This window comes from Podarcis cretensis, assembly GCF_951804945.1.
Source record: "Podarcis cretensis genome assembly, chromosome: 5".
NCBI lineage: Eukaryota > Metazoa > Chordata > Lepidosauria > Squamata > Lacertidae > Podarcis > Podarcis cretensis.
This window is the reverse complement of record NC_137174.1, coordinates 85,376,819-85,403,888: the sequence shown is the minus strand read 5'-3', so window position 1 is coordinate 85,403,888 and position 27,070 is coordinate 85,376,819. Positions and strand designations below refer to the sequence as shown.

Genomic DNA, 27,070 nt, shown 5'->3' with positions numbered 1-27,070 from the left:
CTCTGACAAGCCAGAGCCGCACACGGAAACGCCGTTTACCTTCCCGCTGGTAAGCGGTCCCTATTTATCTACTTGCACCCGGAGGTGCTAGGGAGTTGCAAATAAATTGGGCTCCATGAACACTGCAGATGGTGACAGCAGTCATGAAATTAAAAGATGCCTGCTTTTTGGGAGAAAAGCAATGACAAAGCTAGACAGCATCTCAAAAAGCAGAAACATCACCTTGCCGCCAAAGGTCCATAAAATTAAAGCTACGGCTTTCCCAGTACAGTGGTACCTCAGGTTACAGGCGCTTCAGGTTACAGACACTTCAGGTTACAGACTCCATTAACCCAGAGATAGTACCTCGGGTTAAGAACTTTGCTTCAGGATGAGAACAGAAATCGTGCAGCGACAGCGGGAGGCCCCATTAGCTAAAGTGGTACCTCAAGTTAAGAACAGTTTCAGAACGGACCTCCAGAACGAATTAAGTTCTTAACCTGAGGTACCACTGTAGTGATGTATGGAGGGGAGAGCTGGGCCATAAAGAAGGCTGATCGCCGAAGAATGGATGCTTTTGAATTATGGTGCTGGAGGAGACTCTTGAGAGTCCCATGGACTGCAAGAAGATCAAACCTATCCATTCTGAATGAAATCAGCCCTGAGTGCTCACTGGAAGGACAGATCCTGAAGCTGAGGCTCCAATACTTTGGCCACCTCATGAGAAGAGAAGACTGCCTGGAAAAGACTCTGAAGTTGGGAAAGATGGAGGGCACAAGCAGAAGGGGACGACAGAGGACGAGATGGTTGGACAGTGTTCTTGAAGCCACCAACATGAGTTTGACCAAACTGCGGGAGGCAGTGGAAGACAGGAGTGCCTGACGTCCTCTGGTCCATGGGGTCACGAAGAGTCAGACACAACTGAATGACTAAACAACAACAGGGAGTTGCTGAAATTTGAGACCCAAGGTCTGCCAGAAGAGTCAGACACAACTGAATGACTAAACAACAACAGGGAGTTGCTGAAATTTGAGACCCAAGGTCTGCCACTGTGGACTCCCTCTGACGGTGGTAGAGTCTCCTACGTTGAAGGTTTTCAAGCAGAGGTTTGGTGGCCACCTGCAGTATCGGATTAAACCCTGCAGAGGCCCCTAGGCAGTTAAAACCTTGGGCCCCACCCCTCATGCACGTGCTCTAGTGGGATAACACTGAACTAAGGAAGTTTGATTGTCATTTTCTTTCAAGATCAAATCAATATTACTTTGAGCTGTTTCCCGCGGGGTCCCTAAGCCAGTGCCAACTCTGCCCATTTGGTAATCCGGCACTGACCATCTGTCATGGATGCTGTCAGGGACTCAGCGGGAGCGCAGGGAGGAGAGGAGATGGAGAGCGAGGGGGAGCAATCCGAGGGCAGCGTAGGAGAAGATGACAGCAGCCCGATAGATTCCATGAGCCTCTCCAGCGAATCGGAAGATTCACAGAAGGGGGCGCCGATGGGCAGGGCAAGGGGGGACCCAAGGGGGACACCCCAGAAGCAAGGGGCCAGCGGGGACTCCCAGAGCAGCAGTTGGAAATCAGGACCAGCTTCCCCACCAGAGCGTAGTGGGGGGGAGGAGTCCCAGGTATCAGAGCCCACATACGCACCACCAGCGAGAGAAGATGAGTCAGGGGTGGCCACGCCTCCATCGGAGAGCGAGGGAACGGTCAAGAGGAAAGTTGCAGGCTGGGCGCGCGCGCCAAGTTCAAATGTACAGGCGAGCGGCACAGAAGGTAGCCCGGATAGGGAACCAGGTCCTAAAGCCCGCCGGAAGGAGGGGGAAGAATCATCAGGGTCAGCGTCAGAGGAGTCCAGAAAGGATGAAACCCTAGCGGGCAGGAGGGCCCAGAGGAGAAAGGAACTTAGGAAGAGGTGGAGCAAAGCGAGAGTGTTAAACTGGTGTGGAAGGGGCGGAGACTCAGACGGGACTTCGCTGGTCTAAGGTCGAGACGTAGAGCTGCGCGCTGCGGCTTTAAAATGGAAACTGAACCTCAATAAAGACTTTTGTACATAACTACAGCCTAGCGTTGGTCCTCTGTGAGCTGGGACCTGGAGGCAGCTCTGACAGATGCTTTAGTTTAGATTCCTGCATTGCAGAGGATTGGATTAGATGACCCTCGGGGTCCCTTCCAACTTTACAGTTCTATGATAGATTTAGCTGCAGTGGAGAATGCCAACTAAGGGGTTGTGCCAAAGGGTTCATTCAGAATATTAAGAAGCACCATAGCTCAGAGGTAGAGCATCTGCTTTGCATGCAGAACTCTGAGGTTCAACATCTGGCTTCTGGGGAAGAGCTGGGATTGTCTCCTGCCTGAAACCCTGGAGAGTCACTGCCAGTCAGTGCAGACAATACTGAACTTGATAGACCAACAGTTTGGCCCAGTATAGGGCAGAGCCCTACATCCGAAAATATACTTTTTATTTTTCCGTCTTTTGTTCTTAATAAAGATATTGAATGCAATCAGATCCACATCTTCTGTGTAACATTAGCGGAGAGCTGTTTGCAATCTGCTTTTGAGACATTTAATTTCACAACCTGAGTGCTGCTATATATATGCCACCTTCGTTTCCAATTTATGTTAGTTCCAGTTCATGTTTCTCAAGTATTCTTAAGGGTTTTATGTAGCTGCAGAATCATGTTGCGGTCTATTGTCTAGAGAGAGAGATTCTTTCAGCATTCGTTCCAGATTATCCAAGGATGCAATTCTCATCCTGCAGCCTGTATTGATTATTCTGCTGTACAGTTAAGAGGCTGGCGTATCCCTGGGTGAATGAAAAAGAATCCAGCTGCCCCCGTGCATTCAGGCAAGTAATTACCAGACACACAAAATAAATGAGTCGAAGAGACCTTTGATCAGACCAGGATCATTCACGAGAGCAAGTATAAACAGCTGACCCTCTCACGCCTTAGGTCTCTTCATATTCTTTCATGGGGAAAGGCGAGCAGAACAGAATGTGCAAAGTGAATTAGGCTGCAATCTTATACCAACTCACTTACCTGGGAGAAAGCCCCATTGAGTTCAAGGGAGTTTTACTTCTGAGTAAACCAGCATAGCATTGAGCTGTGAATAGAGTAAGAGACAGGGTTCCTGCATGTTTAATAGCTTTGCAGAAGAGGGAATTTCAACAAACGTAATTTGTCATGCAAGGTACACCTGCTTAGATTCTTTCTTCGCTGTTGAATGAAAGTGACCTATTCCTCGTTTATGTGTGGCCACCCGAGCTGCAAATTAGATGAACAATGGACTTACTCTAAATTAGGTCTGGCTCATAAAGAACATTGTATTTTATTTACTTCGCAAGACTATATACCACTTGATTGTAATAAAACCTCAAAGCAGTTTGCAGAAAGAATAAAATTACCAGTAAAAAAAAAGACGAAAACAACTATTTAAAACATACCAAAAAATAATTAAAATCAATGATAAGCTGAAAACCAGATTAAAATGCATGCCAACAACATTAAAGGTAAAGGTAAAGGTACCCCTGCCCGTACGGGCCAGTCTTGACAGACTCTGGGGTTGTGCGCCCATCTCACTTAAGAGGCCAGGGGCCAGCGCTGTCCGGAGACACTTCCGGGTCACGTGGCCAGCGTGACATCGTTGCTCTGGCGAGCCAGAGCCGCACACGGAAACGCCGTTTACCTTCCCGCTGGTAAGCGGTCCCTATTTATCTACTTGCACCCGGAGGTGCTTTCGAACTGCTAGGTTGGCAGGCGCTGGGACCGAGCAGCGGGAGCGCACCCCGCCGCAGGGATTCGAACCGCCGACCTTTCAATCGGCAAGTCCTAGGCGCTGAGGCTTTAACCCACAGCGCCACCTGCGTCCCTACATTATACGTGTCTAAACAACATTATACGTGTCTAAACAGGCTTGTGTGTTTTTAGCAGGCACCAAAGAAAGTACAGTGAAGGTGGCCACCTGATGTCAATAGGCAAAGTGCAAATGCTGCCACACTAGAAGATCAATTAATTACAACCACAGAATAAACCATGAGCCACAAGGAACAACTTTATATATTGACATGTGAAATCCTCCCGCAGCCAAATATTCATTCTGTAAGGCACATTGAATTTATTTTATGAAGGAAGGTGGTACATATATGAAATCCAATAATAGTAATAGGTAAAGGTAAAGGACCCCTGGACGGTTAAGTCCAGTCAAAGGCGACTATGGAGTTGTGGCATTCATTTCGCTTTCAGGCCAAGGGAGCCAGCGTTCGTCCACAGACAGCTTTCTGGGTCATGTGGCCAACATGACTAATCCGCTTCTGGCGCAATGGGACACCGTGACGGAAACCAGAGCGCACGGAAACACCGTTTACCCTCCCGTCGCAGTGGTACCTATTTGTCTACTTGCACTGGCATGCTTTCGAACTGCTTCCTTCCAATTAGCAAGCACAAGAGGCTCAGCGGTTTAGACTGCAGCGCCACCCATGTCCCAATAGCAGTAATAACAATTGTTATGTACTGATCTGAATCCTAGAACAATAGGATCCAGAATACAGCAGTCTGATTGGCCTGCAGGAGCAACCAATCATGCTCCTAGAGGAAGTGAATCAGCAACCTGATTGGCTTACAGAAGCAGCCCGGAATTAGCCAATCACGTGGGGCCCATTGTGTAAATAATGTATATATAGCTAGGCGTTTTGGGGAAATTTTTATTCATTGCTACTACGAACTGAATAAAAAGCATGAAATTCACACTCGACTCCGAGTATATTTCAACAATAACGACAATATAATACAGTGGTACCTCGGGTTAAGAACTTAATTCGTTCCGGAGGTCCGTTCTTAAGCCGAAACTGTTCTTAACCTGAAGCACCACTTTAGCTAATGGGGCCTCCCGCTGCTGCTGCTGCTGCCATGCCGCCGGAGCACGATTTCTGTTCTCATTCTGAAGCAAAGTTCTTAACCCGAGGAAATATTTCTGGGTTAGCGGAGTCTGTAACCTGAAGCGTATGTAACCTGAAGCATATGTAACCCAAGGTACCACTGTAGTTTAAAAGGTGCCCTTCCAGAAAAAGCTTTCTTCCTGCAGGGATGCCAATATCACCCCATTGCTGCAGGATTCCCCCTTTTGCACATGCAACTGGGCAGGAGTGCTGCTGTTGGGATGCTCCTAGCGGCGGGGGGAAGAGTAAGCTGGCTTGGGAACCAACAGATCCTGAGCTGATTTCACTGCTGTTGTACCTTGGCACTGGACCTGACATGGACCCAGTAGCTGCACTAGCAATCTTGTGCCCCCCGCTGCCCAAATTTGCAGCTGGTGCCCATTGGAAGAGATGGGGTGGAAAGCAGGGGAGCGAATGGTAGGTAGTACCAGAGCCAATGACAGCTGGAACCAACAAATTCTAGCCTTGTCCCCATCTTCACACACACCCCCCCCCCCATTTACAAGGGAAATACTATCAGCAGGAAGGAGCTGGTAGGCATTGTAAGACCCACTGCAGGCAGGTGGGGGCTTACTGGGGGCACACTGAGGTTGGGAGGTTAGGGCCCCTTGACCTAATGGACCAACTCCCCCTGAGGGGCTCCAGTGCCCTGGGCAACCATGGAGACCAGGGATCTTGTGGATCTGGCAAGGTGGTGGTGAGCTTTGACACCCGCCTTAAAGCGAAATATAGAATTGGGATGTTCCAAATGCACCAAAAGCGAACCAAAGCAGGCTCGGAAATGAAAAGCCGGATCATTCCATTCCCCCACTCCCCCCCCCCAGGCTCATTCTCTGTTCCACCCCCCCCCCTGCAGCATGGAACCTTCCGAAGCTACGGCCGCGGCCACTGCCCCACCCCTGCTTTCCGAAGTGGAAGGCGCCGCGTTGACCCGTTGCCATGCAGACCGGCGAGGCCCCGTCCGGCGCGTCGCTCCCGCCCCGCGATAGGAGGGATTCGAGGCGGCTGGTTGGGTGGGAGAGCTGCTCGCGTCGCTGCCGCTGCGGCGCTTAGTTCGCCCCTCTCCCGCGTTGGAGGCAGGTCTTGAGGGGTGGGGGTGGGCGAAATGCTGGGCCGAGGGGGCAGTTGAGGGGTGTGGTGTGCGGGTGGGGGGCAAAATGGTTCTGCGGCTGCGTGAGGCGGGGGGAGCCGGCGGCCAAGAAAGGGTTAATTTAAAGGGGCGTCGGGGGTCTCGTCGGAAGGGCGCCGGGTTATTCTTGGCTGGGGCGGGGCAGGGTTGGACGGGTAGAGAACCTGCTCTGCATGCAGAAGCCATCCCCCCCCCCCACGTCCCTTTGCATGCAGAGCCTCAAATCCTGGAGAGCTGCTGCCAGTCCGTGTAAGCAATACTGAGCTAGATGACGTGATGCCTTGATTTGGGATTTTTTTTCCTTTTCTTTTTCAGGGGTTCCTGCTGAAGGGCCAAACATGAAATACCTTCAGCCTAAAAACCCTGTGGGTAGGAACTAGAAAGCTTCACTTGCTACATTTCTGCAATTGGTGAATCCCACCCATGGGCACAGCCAGATTTTTGTTAGGGTGGGTGCAGGACTTTGGGGGTGGGGGTGGGGGGAGTGCAGAACTGCCGTGATTGTCAGTTAGTTAAGTATTTCTATTGTTTTACTTGATCTAGGGTTGCAACTGCCCTCCCCCCTTGATTAAGTCCATGATCCCAGCCCTGAAGGTGGGTGTTGTTGGGCTGCCACCTTTCTTTCTCCTTCCCTCCCCAAGCTGGGCCTTTGGAATGGAACAGCTGCAAATCAGGCGGAAACCCAGTGGGTGAAGCTGGGGGGGGGTGTCTGGGGGGCTTTCCTTGTTGAATTTCTGCCTGCTGCAAATCCACCCTGACGGAAAAATAAGGTGGTGAATCCTGGTGGCGAAGGGGTGAGGTGCGGGCATAGTTGGAAAAAGTTAACTTTCAGTAGTGGCTCTGGGAGATAACTTGCAGTGGGGTTGTCAAGTAGGTGGCGGAGTTAGGATTTGCAAGCAGCAAAGTGATCCTAGATGCATAAGAAGCTGTGCGATACCAGGCCAGGCACTCTTTGCCTACGATCTAGCATTGTCAGCTCTGACTGGCAGCCTCTGGCAGAGAAGGATGTTTCTCTTCAAATGCCGCTTAATTCCTTTAATCGGAGATAACCAGCAATTTATTTATTTATAAGACCTTCCAAGGTGTGCAAGGCATCCTACATGTTTTTTCCTTATTTTATCCTTACAGCAACCCTGTGAGATGGGTTAGGGTAAGAAACACAAGACTGGACCGATGTCACCCAATGAGCTTCATGGCTGAGTGGGGCATTCAACTGGAGTCTTCCGTCTCTCTGCCCTAGTTTCATACACGCTTGCTGACTTCCTTCTGCATGCAGAAGATGTACTCTGGCCCTTTCGTTTGCACAGTCATTAAAACTTAGTGTTCAGTCTGTCCTGAATGCTTACGAAGGGTAGCAACAATAAATTGTTAATGTTTTAAAAATATGAAAAATATAGCAAATCATAATCTCCCCAAAGAGCTTCAAAAATCTCAGTATTGGTGTGGTTGGAATTGTGACCCTTTTTATACATGGACCAGTTGGATAAAAGAATGCCTAATAACAGAATGTTCCACTCTTGTAGAATACAGTCGTACCTTGTTTTGCAACCAGGATCCGTTCCGGAGCCCTGAATGCTAGACGAAAAGGATGCACAACAAATCGCTGCTCTGCAAGGTGCCACTGTAGCTGTGACAAAGCCCTATTGAAACCCTTCTACTACAGACTCACTCCTATTTCACCACCATGAGCAGTTCTGTCTTTCCTCATGCGTGCTCCCAGCAATTCTGTTTGGCACACAGAAGGTGCCTGGTTCAACCCCCAGAATCTCCAGGTAGGGCTGGGTGACAGTCCCATCTGAAATCCTGGAGAATTGCTGGTCAGTGTGTAGACAATACTGAGCGAGCTGGGCTTGTAATTATATGAATTGAATGAGTTTATTACGGTCATAGACCAGAGAAACATGGAACAACAATAGTTTACAAAGGGAGCAATGGTGTCAATCTAAAAAAATAAAATAAAAAAAAAAAAAAAAAAAAAAAAATTGTAAAATTATACATAAAAAGCAACACACACGCACACACACACACACACACACACACATGTGTTCGTAACCGGCAGAAAACCCAAATGTACCTAGCTCTCTCTACATTGTCATATTTGTGTAGGGCACAGAATGAACATACAAAGCTGCATTTTATTGGATCATACTGTTGGCGGTGCTATGGGTTAAACCACAGAACCTAGGATTTGCCAATCAGAAGGTTGGCGGTTCGAATCCCCGCGACGGGGTGAGCTCCCGTTGCTCGGTCCCTGCTCCTGCCAACCTAGCAGTTCGACAGCACATCAAAGGGCAAGTAGATAAATAGGTCCTGCTCCGGCGGGAAGGTAAACAGCGTTTCCGGGCGCTGCTCTGGTTCACCAGAAGCGGCTTAGTCATGCTGGCCACATGACCCGGAAGCTGTACACCGGCTCCATCTGCCAATAAAGCGAGATGAGCACCGCAACCCCAGAGTCGGTCACGACTGGACCTAATGGGCAGGGGTCCCTTTACCTTTTTACTGTTGGCCAATCCAATCCAATATGTTAACTCTCCAAGGGTTTCCGCTGCGATATGCTGGGAATATAACATGAAGAGCATTTGTATGTAAAGCATATAGAGCACAGAACTGCAGCCCCCCTGCAATGTTGCCATATGCTGCTGCTGAGTCTAATGTCGCCATTTGGGAGGGGCTTAATTGACTGTTGCTCGCAAGAAAGGCAGATGTGTGCCAGGTTACTCCTCTGTCTTTCTTTCTTTCATAGAGTTATTTCTATGTGCTTTTAAGATGGTAACGCAAGCCTTTAGATCTTTTGACTTGTTCCACCTAACACTCCTCTTCTGTACCTGGTTACCAACTTTCTATTTTATTTTACAGAATTTTTTTCCTAGTTGCCTTCTTCAGATGTTTGATTTGCTGACATTAGCAGATGATGATAATAATTGTCTCCATATTTTAACCGTTGCTTATTTATGTTGCTGATTAAGCTGCTGTAAAGGTGCAGATGAAGTTCAGGGTATTTTAGTTGACAAACCCATGTATACCTCAACACCTCGGCTGAATTCTTCTTGCTTAAAACTTTATTTTTCAGTTTCTGAAAATGCTTGTAAGCAACAGCTCCTAGCTTGCTTCCCACTTGCAGAATACTAACCTCAATTTCTAAGAGGCCAGTGGTAAGCCTCCATTCTTAAATGGCAATATGTGAATTATGCATATAGATCATACAAATTGTTCACTCAAATCTTTTGGTCACTTAAGTATTGCGGAAGTTTTTGGAGATTTTCCGTTATGTATATCCCACTTTTCTTAAACAATTCAAAGTAGCTCAAAAGCAAGCTCAGTTAAAAAAAAAGGGAACAAATAAATACACAGTATAATAAGAATTACACATCAGCAGAGAGAAGAAAAATGAAATCGACAGACTATTATCCAGCCAATATAACCACAGAAAAGTAGGGAAGAATCCATATCAGAAAGAAGACAGAAAAGAGGGCGAACTAACCTTTCTCCAAAATCTCCTTAGAGAGCCAGGTTTTAAAGTTTCTGAAGGCAGCGCTTGGGCCAGAGGAGCATCCTTGGGGAGTTCCAAGGGATGAAACAGGGATCTGCTAGTAGACACCTATTAAAAAGTAGGGCCTTTGATGCGGAAGGGAATGAGTAAGAATAGGGGTTCTTTTTTGTTTTTTTACATTTGTAGTTTTGTACAAAAGAAACAGTTGCAAAGTGACTTAACCACATGAAGCACTACAAATAAAACAAAACCAGATAATTTTAAACACCAAAATCCATACCATGCTCACCCAATAACATATTCATAAGGAAAAGTCCTACCACTAAATGGTGATCATCACTATAGGGGCCAATATTACCATTTATTCTACATATTAATTCCTACACCTCTAATTCTGTTTACTATATAAACTTAATCTAGTTGGATTAAACTACTCTAGTTTTTTTAAATATATATATATATCTTCGTCACGTGTATCCTGTATTCGTTTTTAGTGCCGTATAGCTATTTATTTAAAATATATTTAGACATCTCTTCATTGTAGAGCAATTTCACAGCAGGGTACAATTTAAGTAATAACTGACGTGTACGTAAAGTAGGGTCGCCATACTTCTGGGATTGCGATGATGGAATCGGCAAAATGTCCGGGTTTTGGAAACGCCCCCCCCCCCCCATCTCAGTAACTTTCTTTGAGCGATCCCCCCCCCCCCCGCCAAGAAAAAAAATCTCAACAAATTTTTGTCTCGATTTTCACTTCTTGAAATATGGCAACCCTAATGTAAAAGCAATGGCATATTAAGGAGAGAGAAATTAAGAGCTGCATCAAAATGTAACCAACCAGGAAGATGGCGCCGGTTCCATGGGTGATTTTGAGTCAACTCCCTGGGACAGTTTATTGTTGTACATTGTTTCTAAATTTAGTGTTGTATATTGTTTTAATTGTCTGTTTTAACCATATTTGCACAGCAGTTTTTAACACTGTGAGTGTTCCCTTTTTAAGAGGCTTCTACTCTGTAGCCTCTTATAGTTGTTTTATCTGCAAGTCTTTTAGTTCTTATGCTCTTACAGTTGTTTTAACTGCGTGTCTTTGTTGGTTTTTAGCTCTTATCTGTTTTAATTATTAGTTTTTTATCCATCCATTATCTGTGTTTAAGCTTGTATTTTATTTGGATGTTTTATGCCTGTTTCCTTGTCCTCATTTGCCCTAACAATTATCGGTGAAAAAATTCTAACTGCTATTTTATCTGTATGCTTTTTTTAATCCTGGTCTGTGACCGTAATAAAGTTCATTCATTCATGTAACCAACCAGTCTTTCAAAGGCCTGTGTGAGCGACAAAGTCTTTAACTGGTATTGGAAATTCAACAATGTTGGCAGCTTCCATGAATGTGGAATTCCATGAGTCCTGCCCTAGCCGTAATGACAAGGTTCTGCTTCCACTGTCAGAGGCAGCCGGCATTCCAGTTGCTGGGGAGAAAGGTTGTTTTCTGCTGCTCCAGAGAAGCGGACACGGAGCAATGGTTCCAAACTACAAGAAAGAAGATTCCACCTAAACATTAGGAAGAACTTCCTGACAGTAAGAGCTGTTTGACAGTGGAATTTGCTGCCAAGGAGTGTGGTGGAGTCTCCTTCTTTGGAGGTCTTTAAGCAGAGGCTTGACAACCATATGTCAGGAGTGCTCTGATGGTGTTTCCTGCTTGGCAGGGGGTTGGACTCGATGACCCTTGTGGTCTCTTCCAGCTCTATGATTCTATGGTTCTATGATTCTATTCTATGGAATCACAGATGGAGAGATTGCTGTTGCATCTTGGTTCTGCCTTGGGGCTTCCCATAGGCATCTAGCTGGCCACTGAGGAGGGGATGTTAGACTAGGATGGGCTTTTCGCTCGATCCAGCAAGGCTCTTCTGATGTTCTTGTGACAGTGATTAACAGAATTATGCTTTCTCATATAGTAAAGGTAAAAGTAAAGGTACCCCTGACCATGAGGTCCAGTCGCAGACAACTCTGGGGTTGTGGTGCTCATCTTGCTCTATAGGCCGAGGGAGCCAGAGTTTGTCTGCAGACAGCTTCCGGGTCATGTGGCTAGCATGACTTCTGATTGGCAAGCCCTAGGCTCAGTGGTTTAGACCACAGCACCACCCGTGTCCCTTGCGCCACCCACGTCCCTTTTCTCATATAGTAAGCACCCCCAAAAAATTCTGTAACAGTAGCTGTATTGCATCTGCTGCAGCAAAAAAGCATTAGAACAGTACCTTAACAAAAATTATATTTTTTAAAATTTTATTTTAAAACGATTTAGCATGTGTGGCATAATCCAGCTTTGTCCAGTTTGTCATATGCACAGGCTTAGTGGGGCTTTCTTATGGGTAAACACACATTGAACTAGCCTGTGCCTGCAATTCCCTGAATGCTTGTTTGGGAGAAAGCACTACTGAATTCATTGGGATCTACACCCAAGTAAAGACGATTTTAGCATGTTGCTTCATCATAGTTGCTATAGGGCACTCTGTTCTTCGTGTGCCAAAATGAGTGATTGGCTTTCCTATTTCCCTTTTTAAAAATATAGTTGGAATTGGTAACAGGTTATGGATATTGACTTTATTTATTTGTTTTTTCATTTCTGAGCAGATATCAAGTCTGTACAACTTGTTGTATTGCTGTAACTGTTTGACAATTGGCAATCATGAGCGTCAATGACTTTGTGATTCTCCCTGGTTCAAAAACTGGAGTCTCTGTAAAACTGAAAGCAAAGTAAGTTCATTTCCTGTAACTGTCTCGTGTGCTTCGATAATCTATTGGCTTTTTATGTGCACCATGAAAGCAAGCTATTCATAACTATGAACAGAGCAATCACCTGCATGATGAGTTCAATGGTGTTGTTGTTGTTTCTACACACCTAGTTATGTGTGTATAGGATTGCAGCCTATGGCTACTGTCATAAAATAATTTGCTTGGGAGTTACTTCTGTTGAAACATATGGGATTTGCTTCCAAGTAAATGGGTTTAAAATTGCTTGTTTCTGAACCATGCTGATCATATTATATTGTATATGGGAGGAGGAAAATCTGAATTTGGTGTTTGAACTTAAATCTCTCTTCAGAAGTATACGAGAGCTGCAGTTGGAGAAGGTTCAGCTGGAACTTGAAAATAAAGAGATGGAGAAGACACTTCAGCAGCTACAATCAAACATGAGCAGAGAAAAACAAGAGAGAGAGTAGGTGAAATTTAATGATTTGAAATTAAGAGTGATGATTCTAGTGAACCCCTGCTCCCCCGACCCCGACCCCCCACTTTTGGGGACTGGGTTGAGTTGTATTCCTCAAGAGTTCTTTCTTTAATTATTATTTAATTTCAAACTCCACCTTTCTGCTGTTTGCACCCGAAGTGTCTTTCAGTGCAAGAAATCTACACAGGAAAAGATATCACCATCTTAAAATACATAACAACATAACTTTAATAAAATAGAGCAGGTAGATAAGATCGATGAAACAAACAGCAGCCAATTAAAATTGCCAACCTCCCCATTTTCAGTTGGATAACAGCTGTAAGATTTCACATTGCTTTTGTGCTTTTCCTTTTTAAAAAAAAAAACAACAACAACCAATAGCTTGTGGCATGGTTTCCCCCTGACACTTATGTTCACTCCCCAGGGGTGCTCTATGCTCAGCTGGAAGAAGTCTAAGTGAAAACTTCCAATTGTTCCTCATCTGGCCGTAGGGGCAAAGTGGATTTTAAACTGAAAATGGCTTGCCTATTCATCTGTGCCAGCAGCAGATGTAGAAGCATCAAGATAACCCCCAACTATGTATCTGCTTCTGCCCTGTGCTGGCACATTGCTTTGTAGAATTGCAGCCTTTGTCTTTTGCTGCTGTTGGGATTTTGATACCAGAATTCAATTTCAATCCCCGCTCTCACCCAATGAACTCTGTTTGGTATTCTTTCAGGGTGCTTCATTGTTCATGAAACGGTCATTATCTTTTAATAGAATCTCAGCTCTATATGAGTTTTAAGTGCATATGCATGCATTTACAAAAAAACACAAGGAAGTTGTAATTGTTCTGTATTTGATAGAATCCATTTAGGAAGTCAAAATGTTCTGCAGACAAAGCACAACGCTGAATATCTGTAACTCTTCTCTTCAATTCCGAGAGCCACTTTTATTAACCTCTCTGTATCTGTTTCTTTTTCTCGGTAATGTGAATAATAATGCTAACTTTCCTCTCTCAGAAGAGCTTTGCAAGGGTGCAGTCATTAGTGTTCTGCTGCGCTTAACAAGATATATGGTTCTGTTTAAGTGTTAAGTGTTGCTAATTGCCTTGGATCATAATCATTAATTTCTGCATCCTTTCTCAGAACATTTAATGCTGGATTCTAGCTAGGAGAAGCTCATTTTTTAAAAGCAATGGCACTTCATTTTTTAGTTCATAATAATTTGTTTTGCTGATCATTTGCAAAGGAGCAAAATAGTACTGGAACTGGAAGCAACTAATATTCTCTAAATGGGATTTTCCCCAGTACAGTCATACCTCGGGTTGAATGTGCTTCAGGTTGAGCACTTCCGGGTTTCGCCGCTCACGCATGCGCAGACGCTCAAAATGGTCATGCGCGGAAGTGGCAAAACGCAACCCGCAATCGTGTCTTACGTTCTGTTCAGGATGCGAACGGGGCTCCGGAACGGATCCCGTTTGCATTCCGAAGTACCACTGTATGTTGACAGTGTATTGAAAGTTGGGAAATGCTAGGTTTAAGAATCCTGTAATTTGCAGTGGATGTGAGGGAACATGGTCAGGAAATCATGACTAGCTGGGGGAGAAAGGCTTCCGTAATGCATAAAGCCACCTAGTTTACTAATATCAAAGGCTTGAACCCAAGGTCTTCTTGATTCATACCTTACTCAACCTTATAGTCATAGTCACCATGCTACATCTAGGAATATCAGATAATTCTAACAAAATTCAGGAACAGAAATGGCTGGTGTTCATTTAGTTGTCCCATCTTCAGAACGGAGACCAATCCATTCTGAATGCATTCCTTCCCCTTTTGCATTACATTTTTTTCTGCATTGAAATGAATGGGGTGAACTAACATAATGCCAACGTAGTTTTGCCACAGTGTACAGCAAGACAGATAATGTATTTTTGATGGAACTGCAATAGAACAGAAAAAGTACTGCATGTGATGAGTACAGGGCAGAACAGAAAAGAATGCCTTCATACATTCTTAGCTATACCCAGTGCTTTTTCCCCCTATTTTTTTTTTAAAGTGTTTAGTGGTACCTCGGGTTAAAGCCGCTTCAGGTTACACCCCTTCAGGTTACAGACTCTGCTAACCCAGAAATAGTACAGTGGTGCCTCGCAAGACGAAAAGAATCCGTTCTGCGAGTCTCTTCGTCTTGCGGTTTTTTCGTCTTGCGAAGCAACCCTATTAGCGCCTTAGCGGATTAGCGCTATTAGCGGATTAGCGGCTATTAGCGGCAAAGCGGCTAAGCGGCTATTAGCGGCTTAAAAAAAGGGGGGAGCGAAAAAAATCGCAAGACTCGCAAGACGTTTTCGTCTTGCGAAGCAAGCCGATAGAGAAATTCGTCTTGCGAAGCGCCTCGAAAAACGGAAAACCCTTTCGTCTAACGAGTTTTTCATCTTGCGAGGCATTCGTCTTGCGGGGCACCACTGTACCTCGGGTTAAGAACTTCGCTTCAGGATGAGAACAGAAATCGTGTGGCGTGACCTCCAGAACGAATTAAGTTCTTAACCTGAGGTACCACTGTACAGTACTCTCATTTTCCTTCTCATATTGAAATACTGCCCCTCAATGAGGCCAAACTTAGATTCACAAAATGTTTAGGGGTATGCGTACCCCCAGAAGAAAAGCACTGGGTAGATCAATGCATCTAGTTTGATGCTTCTGTCTGGTTCAAAGACACTAGTGACATCCGCTGACGGTCAACCAACTTGGCAGTAGAAATCTGCTTGCTCAGTGGGACTTTTAGATTTTATTCTCCTTTGGACTCCTAACATCTGCAAGGAAGGCTCCTTCAACCCACTGCAGATTTTTTTTGGGGGGTGGTGGGGGGTGGGGGTGGAGAGGATGCTGCCCGCTATTTAATGTAAATTACACAACATACATAACTATTTGCATAACTTATGTAACTTTACATTCATTTCAAAGTAAAAAAAAAAAAGAAATCACAATAATCTAAAAGCAGTGATCAATTATGTATTATTTGTGTTCTTAAAAACAACAGTGTGAATGGACACAGATTGCATTTGCTTGGCTGATTTCTGTGGCTGACCACAGATGAACATGTGAGCTGCAACAATTTGCTCTTCCTTTTCTGTTTTTTTTTTAATTATCTGACATCCTTTGATGAAGCAGCAGGCCCACCTCCCTCTCCAGCCCTTCCTTAAACAGAAAAACCTTCATTGAACCAATGGTTGGTGCTGCTTTAATTGTGAGGAGAAGCCGAGGCCTCGGCATGGCTGCAAATGGATGAATTCGCTCCCAGTCCCTTCATGCCAGTATTGGGAGGATAGGGTAACATCCTTTGCCCTGTCAGGCATGATGAAAGTCACATGAGGGGAAGTGGGGTCACCTTGCAAGTCCTGATCGCTTAGGTGCATCACTGTTTCCTGCCCAGAGGGTGAAGACTTAAAGCCTCCTATGCATGTAGAGCAGGCTTCCTCAACCTTGGCCCTCCAGATGTTTTTGGCCTACAACAACAACAACAACAACAACAACAACAACAATTTATTATTTGTACCCTGCCCATCTGGCTGGGTTTCCCCAGCCACTCTGGGCGGCTTCCACAGAGACCAAAAATACACTAAAATGTCTCACATTAAAAACTTCCCTGATGTCTTCTGAATGTCAGGTAGGTGTTTATCGCTTTGATATCTGATGGGAGGGCGTTCCACAGGGCGGGTGCCACTACCAAGAAGGCCCTCTGCCTTGTTCCCTGTAGCTTTGCTTCTCGCAATGAGGGAACCACCAGAAGGCCCCGGCGCTGGACCTCAGCGTCCAAGCAGAACGATGGGGGTGGAGACGCTCCTTCAGGTATACTGGACCGAGGCTGTTTAGGGCTTTAAAGTGTGAGATTTTGACCAGCTTCGGCCCATCTGAAGCTGAAGCTGATACAGGCTCGTCATATCTTGAGCCCAAGCAGAGCGTCGTCACACAGCAGAAGGATAAGAAGTATGTGCTACATACATATTTACACTCTATGCTGAGAGAATACAAACATGCATCTTGCCTCTGTGAGAGCAGAGAAGCAACTCCTCTCGGAAACAAAGAACACCAAGAGAACAGTGAAAAACAGGAAACCAGTGAACGTCACATCCAGTCTCCCATTCCTGTGGGAACCCAACAGTAACTCTGACTGTGGAATGCAAAACAATGTCCTGTGACTGCAGTTGCTGCTCAGTGAGGGAAATAGAAACCAACATAAAGGTCAACACCAGCACTTTGAATTGTGCTCGGAAACGTACTGGGAGTCAATGTAGGTGTTATGTGGTCTCCGCGGCTACCCCCAGTCACCAATCTAGCTCCCATGAGCTCTAGCTAGCATGACCAGTGGTCAAGGATGATGGGAATCGTAGTCTCAAAACAACTGGAGGGCCAAGTTTGAGGAAGCCTGATGTAGAGTAAAACTGGCCCACCTTCCTTTCCTGGGGCTGCATCCCAGCGGTGAGAGGGGAAAGTGGACGGGACAACAGATGTGAGCCTTACCTTTGTACAATGGACTTCGTTTGAGTTATGGACAGCTGTATTTTTACACACCTCCCTCCAGGCAAGCACGAGGATTATTGCAGTTCAATGGCACATTCTGGTAAAGGAAAAGCACTTCAGGGGTGTCATGGAAGCAGGACCAGGGTGAGGTATGGCATGGGGAGAGACCTAGAGGGCAGCTAGTGTTGGGATTCAGAACTTACTGGGTTAAATTTGTTCTGAGTTGTGCCTCCCATTCTGACGTGTGGAAGGAGGGAGGAGCTCTACTTGTTGTTCTCTCTTGGTCTCTGAGAGAGACGGACGCCATGAATGCTAGCAGTCCAGGAGAATCTGAGAAATGCTGAGCTGTAAATATTTGCTGCAATAAAGAACTGATGAATTTGGACAAACAGGTGCTTGGTGTGTTTGTCTGGATCTGAAGCAGACTGCAACAGTTTTGATCCGCTGTGTTTTTACTCTGCAAGGCGAAACCGGAGAGCAGAAGGTCTGCGCAGCTGAGCACTAAGAAGTGTGCCGGACCGCATTATACTGGGGCTAATTGGGGCCATAAAGCAATTAGCTAGCCGGTGCCAATTAGGATTTCATCACAGGTTATGGGGGACCTAATTAGCGCTAATAAAACTGTTGCTGAGAGTCTGCCGGTGAGCTTTGAAGTCTGCTTTGAAGTCCGCTTGCTCAGCTGGGAAGACGCTACCGAAGCGGAGGTCTGCGTTCTGTGTTTTGCCTGATGCTGAGAGGCAGAGAGCTGAGAAAGCAGCTGAAGAATCGGGTGCCGGAGGGCTGACTGGTGATACGTGAGTACAGCTGGGGCCCCGGGGAAGAGGAGAGAATGGCAGACAGCCAGGTCCTTGAGGACGTTCCGCTTGAAAAGCTCACTTTAAGAAGTTGGGCAACCTGGTCCAGAAGAGTAAGGGGTTGGTTTCTGGTTACTGGGCTTTGGGATGTAAGCCAGAAAGAGCCATTACCCCTGAATTCAGGTCCTGAAGGGACAGACATTACAGGCTTTGAGGCTGTGTTGCCTGAAGATAGCCAGCAGAGAATGCAAAGAGAGCTTGCTATGCTAAAAGCATGCGTACATGCATCACTTTTGCCCAGTTTGGAGGGCGTAAAGTCAGCAAGGGCTGCCTGGGAGGTGCTGAGAAGTTTGTGTGAAACTTCAGCAGGAGGCCAGGGCCCTGGAGAAGTCATGGAGAGCCTGGAGATGGCTGTAGCCCCAGTCCCTGAGGTGAAAGTCGGGGGGGCTGAGAATTCCAAAGGCAAGTTTCAAAAGTTTTCCACTGTGAGTGCTGAAGTGAAACGCAGTTTCAGCGAGGGCAGGGCTGGCACAGAGTGCTCTTCCGGAAGAAGGGGGGCCAGGCCAGCTGAAAGGAGCCCTGGGCAGTGTTTTTCCACTGGTGATCGTCAGCCAAAGGCTGGAAAGCGGCGGAGAGCTAGACGCTTCAAGGTCGGCCACGTGGACAAAGTGAAGATAAGGCCTAAAGAGTCGCGTGGGAACGCAGAGGCCAGGCCGGTCTCCAAGGCAACGGAGGAGGCTACTTCTACGGAAGCTGCCAAGGTCCTGAGCAAGGGGGAGTTGGTTGCCAAGACAACCAGAGAGAACTGCTGCAGAAGCCCAAAGAGGGGGGGCAGCGAGACGTTTGTTGCCAGTATGGCGTTGTTTGAGAACAGCTCTGAGAGACACACTGACTTTCGCTTTGTAATCGACTCAGCAGCTAACTGCAACCTGATCCCAGAGACCCCTGCAGTAGAGATGTGGAATTGCAAGGCAATTCCGGCTGGGAAAACTGTTCAGTTTGCAAATGGGGAAAAGAAAAATGTGACTAACATTGCAAATGCATTTTTTTCTGTTTTGCAGGAGCAGATGGAAGTTTGCATTGTGCCGGGAGTGCAACACTGTATTTTATCTGTGCCTTATTTGTTGAGAAAGGGGTTTAAGGTTTGCTTTGAACACGATGTTTGTACAATCTCCAAAGGAGGGAAGCAACTGGTCAGAGTTGCAAAGGGGCAGAATGATCTCTTCATTCTTAAAACGTCTCTGGAGGGTGAGGGGAAGGTTGAGAAAGCACAAGCCCTGCGTGCTACAGTTCCCACTCATGTTTCATGTTCTTGTGCGTGGCATAAGAAGACAGCACATGCTTGTCTTGAAGAACTACAGGTGCTACCTGAGGTTTGCAAAGGCTGTAGAATTGAAGAATGTGCAAGAGTCCTAGATTGTCAGGCTTGCAGACAGGCAAAGGTAAGAGGGTGCAGTTACCCCAGGGTGGAGAGGGTAACCACAAAACCTTTTGATCTTGTGCACATAGATCTGTTGGGTCCCATGAAGGAGCCAAGTTTGGGAGGGGCCAGGTTTCTGCTGACGCTGCAGGATGATTTTTCGCAGAACACCTGGACACATGGTCTCAAATCCAAGGAAGATGCAGCACAGCTGATTAGACGTTGGATTGAGGAGGTGGAACTAAGGTTCTCCACGAAGGTGCAGGAAATTGCTAGTGACAGAGGTTCACAGTTTACTGGGTCTGCTTTGCAGAAGTTTTTTCACAAGAAAGGGATAAGTCACACAGTGACTTCTCCTCAACAGAGGGGGGTGGCAGAGCTAAGAAGTGAGGCTCTGGTTAAGGCTGCACAGGTGATGCTGTCAGATTCTGGGTTACCTTCAAGGTTTTGGATGGAGGCAGTTAAATATGTGAGCTTCACCTGGAATCGGTCCTACAATTCAGTGGTAGGAGACACACCGTTTTTCATGCTTCACGGGAGGAAACCGCAGGTTCATTTCCTCCGTGCGTTCGGATTAACGGCCTCGGTGCCAGTGCCTGAAGCTTTGCGAGGGCCAGGTGAACCCAAGTTCCAGAAAATGATCTTCTGTGGGTATGAGCCAACGGCTCGTGCATGGAGGTTTGCGTACCCGTCAGGTGATCAGAGTAAGCTGCTGATTAGTAAACACGCTGAGTTCTGTAAGCAGGAGGAAAAGTCAAAGACCCCTGCCAGACGCGATATTCTTTCAGAATGTCTTTCCGATTCAGAGCAGGAAGGTTCTGATGAGGAGGAAGGAGAGCCAGGGGCTGAGTCTGCTGATGACGATCAGCTCACTGACCAAAGTCAGGAGCAGGATGGGGCATCTCCGCAAGTTGTAAAAAGAGAGCCCAAGAGTGAGCCTAGTTCTCCTGTGAGGGTAATGCAAAGGGTTCGAAGACGTGTTAAGTCAGAGGGGGAATCCCAGGATGCAGAGGACACACCTGCTGACCACAGTGAGTCAGAGGAAGTGCCTGAGTTTGTGCCCAGACGGTCCAGTCGCACAACGAAGGGAATTCCACCTGAGAGGTATCAGGCCACAGGTGCGTGGGTAAGTTTCGCACAGTGCGAATCTGAGAGTTGTAAGGATGTTCCACAGATGCCTGACAGGAACGCCAGGAGAGGGCGCAAGGCATTGGGGAAGGGATTGATCTCACAGAGGTCTGCAAAGGTACATCCACTGGTCTTGTCAGAATACTCGGCAAGAGGGGGTGTTGGGATTCAGAACTTACTGGGTTAAATTTGTTCTGAGTTGTGCCTCCCATTCTGACGTGTGGAAGGAGGGAGGAGCTCTACTTGTTGTTCTCTCTTGGTCTCTGAGAGAGACGGACGCCATGAATGCTAGCAGTCCAGGAGAATCTGAGAAATGCTGAGCTGTAAATATTTGCTGCAATAAAGAACTGATGAATTTGGACAAACAGGTGCTTGGTGTGTTTGTCTGGATCTGAAGCAGACTGCAACAGTTTTGATCCGCTGTGTTTTTACTCTGCAAGGCGAAACCGGAGAGCAGAAGGTCTGCGCAGCTGAGCACTAAGAAGTGTGCCGGACCGCATTATACTGGGGCTAATTGGGGCCATAAAGCAATTAGCTAGCCGGTGCCAATTAGGATTTCGTCACAGCTAGGGAGGCCTGGAGGGCTTCATTCAGCCCCTTAGGCCTGAGATTCTGCATTCCAGTTGTGGAGACACCCTGCATAGTATAATAATATGAATTGCACTCCACTCTCCCTCTTGTGATTTTCATTATGTGAACAAAGAATGCCGGAATAGGTCTTCTTTTTTATTGATGCTTTTTATTTTATTATAACCCATTGCCTATTATTCAAAAATAGCATAGCAGCCAGCTAAGACAGACACACTCATTTTAATTAATACATGAGCAGTAATAACAATAATGAATGCAGCAGCAGGCCATACTAATGGGCCACGAAGGCCTCAGTTGTGCCAAAAACACATTACAGCTGGTGTTTGTCAGATTTCTATTCCAAAGGTAAAGAATCTAGGAAACCACCCCCTCCCCCAATACTTCTGTTTCCCTGTTTTTAGAAGTTTACTTTTGGTGTTGGCAGGGTGGGGGGATAGGAGAGCATTAAAAAATTCTCTTCTTAATCTGAAAGCATGTACAAATGCAGTTTTGGAACTTTTATAGACGAGCAAGTGGATATCGCTGGAAATCAGGCCAAGCTGGCTTGGGCATGCAGCCCCAACTGTTGTTGCAGAACAAAGAGAATGTTGGAAAGGTAAGTCTCTCACTAGAATTCCAAATAGGTAGGCTTATTGTAACTTAGGGCTTTGTTCAAAAGGTTGCTAACTCTGCAAAGCCATTAATTGAACTGTTTTCCCCATCTCTGTTGTACCACCTTTAAAGGAAATGGAGAAGGGTGATGTTTTTCCCCTCTCCTATGAAGAAGTTTGCTTTGAATATTGCAGAAACCACCTAAAAATGACCCATTAGCTTGTAGCTTCGTTGAATTTCAGGGTTGCAACAGATTGAAGTTATTTTCACCAATGCGAAACACTTCAGAATTATTATGCCTTTATTCCATGTTATGCTTTCTTGTTCCTGGATATGTTTTCATTGTTCATTTTATTTTTCTTTCTTTCTTGCTGTTCTGCCAGTGTTTTTCTGTCCACCAGCTGCTGCTGCAATTGCACGATGAGAAAAAAAAGGTTTTCAAAGTTGTTACATATGCAAGGCTAGCAGTGGGGGGAATAAGACACTGTATTTGCAGTTATTGATGTACTTGATAGTATTTTCCAGCCCTCCTAGGCTGATTCATATGGCAACTTTTGAGGGTTTTTTTTTTTTTTTAAAAAAAACCATTTTGGGTAGTATTTTTTTTTTAATCAACCAGCACTGAATGTGAATCAACCTTTCAGAGAAGCAATCTTCTGAGCACGGTTGTGCATCCAGATTCTGATTTTCTGGGCCGCATTGTAAAATGCTTCAAAACTGTCTGTTGCATGATGTGGAAATAAGTCTGACTGCTTGGACAACTATATTCCACATGCATGCTAACATGAGATGAATAGAAAACAGTCAGTATTACCAAAAATGACATTAAAATCAGCCCAGATTTTAAATCATGTCTAACATAACTCTTTGCTTTTTATTTTAACTAGGTTTCATCAGGCAAGATAAAACTAAGAATACTCAAAGAACAAATTTCAGGTAAAAGGATGCTAGTGTTAGAAAAACTGTTATAGGAATATAGATAACTGCCTTGTACCAAGTCAGACCAAGTGGTCCATTTAGCTCAGTATAGTCAACACTGTGTGGCAACACTGTCTGGCTCTATAATAATAATGATAATTTATTACTTAAACCCTGCCCATCTGGCTGGGTTTCCCCAGTCACTCTGAGCGGCTCCCAACAGAATTAATGATAATAATAATAATGAAATGATAAAACATCAGCCATTAAAAGCTTCCCTAAACAAGGCTACCTTTAGATGTCTTCTAAAAGTCAGATAGTTGTTTATTTCCTTGACATCTGATGGGAGGGTGTTCCACAGGGTGGGTGCCACTACTGTTTCCCTGTAACCTCACTTCTCGCAGTGAGGAAACTACCAGAAGGCCTTCAGAGCTGGACTTCAGTGTCTGGGCTGGACGATGGGGGTGGAGACGCTCCTTCCAGTATACTGTGCTGAAGTCGTTTAGGGCTTTAAAGGTCAGCACCAACACTTTGAATTGTGTTTGGAAACATACTGAGAGCCAACGTAGGTCTTTCAAGACTGGTGTTATATGGTCTCGGCGGCCACCCCCAGGCACCAGTCTCGCTGCCGCATTCTGGATTAGTTGTAGTTTCCGGGTCACCTTCAAAGGTCGCCCCACATAGAGCGCATTGCAGTAGTCAAAGCGGGAGATAACCAGAGCGTGCACTACTTTGGCGAGACAGTCCGTGGGTAGGTAAAACAAAATAAAAAAATTCCTTCCAGTAGCACCTTAGATGCACATGAAAGCTCATACCAATAACAAACTTAGTTGGTCTCTAAGGTGCTACTGGAATGATTTTTTTTACAGTGGTGCCTCGCAAGACGAAATTAATCCGTTCCGTGAGGCTCTTCGTATAGCGGTTTTTTCGTCTTGCGAAGCAAGCCCATTGACAGCTTAGCGGATTAGCGCTATTAGCGGTTTAGCGGCTTTTAGCGGATCAGCTGATAAGCGGCTTATCAGCGGATCAGCTGATAAGCGGCTTAGGGCTTAGGAAAAGGGGGGGGGGGGAAACCCCTCAGGAACTCGCAAGACATTTTCGTCTTGCAAAGCAAGCCCATAGGGAAATGCGTTTTGCGAAGCGCCTCCAAAACGGAAAACCCTTTCGTCTAGCGGGTTTTCCATCTTGCGAGGCGTTCGTCTTGCGGGGCACCACTGTATTTTGTTTCGACTATGGCAGACCAACACGGTTACCTACCTGTAACTAGAACTGTGGGTAGGTAGAGTCTTAGCCTGCATATCAAATGGAGTTTGACACAGAATTGACCTGCACCTCCATGGACAGCTGTGAGTCCAAAATGACTCTCCTGGGTTTAGGGCAGGAGTCTTTTTCAGCCCTAACTGAGACCTGTGACACTTTGCATGAAAAACAGGTACCTTACTACTGAGCTATGATCTTTCCCCAGGGTTTTCATTATACCTTGTAATCAAGTTACATTGAAAACTTCGGCTAATGGTTAGACAGACTATGCCACCTAGGCAAAATACTTACATTTGAAAAGTGGCTACCCATTGAAATAAATAAATACATAAATTGAGCTTTGGGGGAACTTTGGGTCAGTACCTGTGGAATTCAGTTTTAAGGATTAACACGAGACACTGGAATGCAGGAGATGTATCCTCCTCCAGTTTTGAAAATCGGCCCATTGACCTACTGCCCAAATAAACCTAACAAGTTGCATAAGCCATAAGGAATACGCTGAAAAATCTGTTTATAAATTGAGGTACATCAGATATCTTTAGAACTTTCAGTGCCTCAGACTATTTTGAAGTTTTGTTATAACTATAACACACTTGCAGCCATATAGCTGCCTTCCTGGCATCAGCATTGCTAGAGCTTTAGTCAGTGTTGTTTGTCATTCCCTGAGTTCACGAGGCTCGTTTGACGGCAACAAGAAAACCAAGCCTTTAGTTTCAAAGGCTCGGTTTTGTGGAATACTCTTGCCAATAGAGGTTCAACCGACACCTTCTGTTTTGACTTTTAAACATTCACAGAAAAAAATTCTGTTCTGTCAGGCTCATGCAGGCAGTTGCGCATACATCTTTCAACAATAGTTTGTTGGTTTTCGAACTTAAAATGTTTATATGGCTGTTTGGTTTTACATAAACAGTGGTACCTCAGAAGTCAAATGGAATCCATTGCGGTAGTCCGTTTGACTTCCAAAACATTTGGAAATCAAGGCGCGGCTTCTGATTGGCTGCGGGAAGCTCCTGCAGCCAATTGGAAGCTGCGTCAGATGTTTGGGTTCCAAAGAACATTCACAAACTGGAATACTCACTTCCGGGTTTGCAGCGTTCGGGAGCCAAAACGTTTGACTCGCAAGGCATTTGGGATCCAATGTACGACTGTATACTGCTGTAAACCACTCTGATACTTTTTATGAGTAGTGATCAATAAATATTTTTATAAATAAGGCAAGCACACCTGGATTGCGTGGGGGCAGGGCATCAGTGGTTAGGGCTGCATGGATGCAATGGGGCAGCCATTTTGCTGCATGGCCCCAACCTCCAGGGAAGCTTTAGTGACACCTGAGTCAGGAGAGCAGATCTAAGGGTCTCTCTTACCACACAAGCCATTATTGTTAAAATGAGTTGCAGTTAAGTAATAAAATTGTAGCCTGAAGTCTTTGCCTGGGATGTTTTTATCTGAACACAAACAAGCTCTTGCCTTGTTACTTCATTTTTATCTAGTCATCTAACAGTATCCTATAAGCCTGTGGGTTTTAATTCTCTGAGTCCACATGTGCACTGTGGTTTGTCCAGATGCTTCCACCTCTCATCCAGAGCATTCCCCATCGGTGCCTCGTTTTAATCCACGCTCTGTACAGTTTATGGCTTAAAGCAACAACAGCAACAATGCTCTACTACATTTTGCAGCTCCAGAGCCAGCTAAGCAGCCGCTTGCAAGTAAAGTAGCAAAAGATGCAGCCCCTGAAAAGCCCAAAGTGAAGGGAAAGGCATGTGGGCAGTGTGAGACAAAGACTGCGCTCTTGGTAAGTAGGTGAAAGAAAGGAAGAATAACCGCACTTGTTAGTTCAGTGCACTCTTGAAATATTTTTAAAATATTTTTAAAATATTTCTCCGTGATGGGGTTTTGTTTAATGCCTATGAAGGCTAGTAAGTACCCCTGTATTGGACTTTCTTAAAATATTGTTTTACACTATCTGAAATTGAGCATAAAAATAAATAAATAAATAAATAAATAAATAAATAAATAAATTGCCCAGTAGCACCTTATAGACCAACTAAGTTTGTTCTGGTATAAGCTTTCGTGTGCACACACACTTCTTCAGATCTTTTTTATTTTTATTTCCACTGCGTCAGATCAACACAGTTACCTACCTGAATCTGAAATTGAGCATGTTGGTGATTGAGCAGATTGGCAAATTGGGCCAAAAATATGACACAAGAAACTTTTGCTGAAGTTACTGCTCTGCGTACTATGCTTCGTTTGTAAAATGATTTGCACATTTCATGTTTTTTTAAAAGAATAAAACACTATCACTGTTTGCATTTCAGACTAACCCCTTCATAAACAGGAGGTTAAAATACCTGTCCTATATTGTTCAGACGATTCAGACATTATTCTACAATCTCCCTCTCTGCCCCATCCCCCCAGTAATTCATACTAAACTTTGTTCATATCTGTTTCCTGTCTTGCTTCCTTAATACCATAGTGGGGCCTGCTAATATAATAGATTTTGCATATAGATCCCATACAGTTGCCTTCTTCCTTGCTCAACCCATCTTTAATAGATCACATAGTTGTGGAATCTATAGAACAGGGATGCCCAACTCCCAAGTTGGCAGGGCTAAGGGAGCAGTGCTGGCTTTGACTCTCCATCAAGCCCCACCCCCAAGATAGCTTAAAACTTGAACTTTCATTCAGATCCATGATACTTGGCTTAGTCATGGCTAACCTGCCCCCTCTGATTTCAACGCGGGATCTGACAAAGGCGATTCCACTGGAAGGGGGCTACTAACTAAGAGTGCTACACCATCGAGAAGGGCTCCACAACTGAGTCCTGCAATGCTCAGACAGTAGGGAGAGAGGCACTCCGGAAAGCAAGTCCCAAATTATTCAGGACTTTCTAAATTATCTGGCTTCCATGCAGCAAAAGACGCAAGAAGTGCATGTGCTATAAAATGCCTAGAAAGGCCCTTAAGATAATGTTTATAATAAATCAACGGAGAAAACGTTTAATCCCAAGTTCGGTCTGTTTAAAATGTAAGCTTCCCCCAGATAGATGCAGACAATAGCACAATAATTTGTTTAGGTGAGATAGAGTTGTACCTAATTGGGGTGACGTTTTAATTAA

At 45.4% G+C, this 27,070-nt stretch overlaps 1 protein-coding gene and 1 long non-coding RNA gene across 3 annotated transcripts in view; both read left to right on the top strand.

Moving 5' to 3' along the window:
* Positions 1-5,860: 5,860 nt before the first annotated feature.
* The window catches only part of ZBBX (zinc finger B-box domain containing), a 51,119-nt gene continuing 29,909 nt past the window's right edge, over positions 5,861-27,070 (top strand). Inside the window, exons 1-6 of one of the 2 annotated variants that reach the window (XM_079977810.1) lie at positions 5,861-5,985; positions 12,157-12,279; positions 12,629-12,742; positions 21,688-21,778; positions 22,662-22,710; positions 25,629-25,744. In XM_079977810.1, the coding sequence (XP_079833936.1) occupies positions 12,212-12,279; positions 12,629-12,742; positions 21,688-21,778; positions 22,662-22,710; positions 25,629-25,744 (438 nt within the window). In that variant the 5' untranslated portion in view covers positions 5,861-5,985; positions 12,157-12,211. Of the gene's footprint in view, positions 5,990-12,156; positions 12,280-12,628; positions 12,743-21,687; positions 21,779-22,661; positions 22,711-25,628; positions 25,745-27,070 lie in introns of both variants that reach the window. The other variant, XM_079977811.1, reaches the window with a different exon arrangement.
* Positions 8,594-27,070, top strand: part of LOC307217224 — a 294,245-nt gene continuing 275,768 nt past the window's right edge. The window contains exons 1-2 of the long non-coding RNA XR_013839455.1: positions 8,594-11,009; positions 11,313-11,491. This is a non-coding gene — a long non-coding RNA (uncharacterized lncRNA). The remainder of the gene's footprint in view (positions 11,010-11,312; positions 11,492-27,070) is intronic.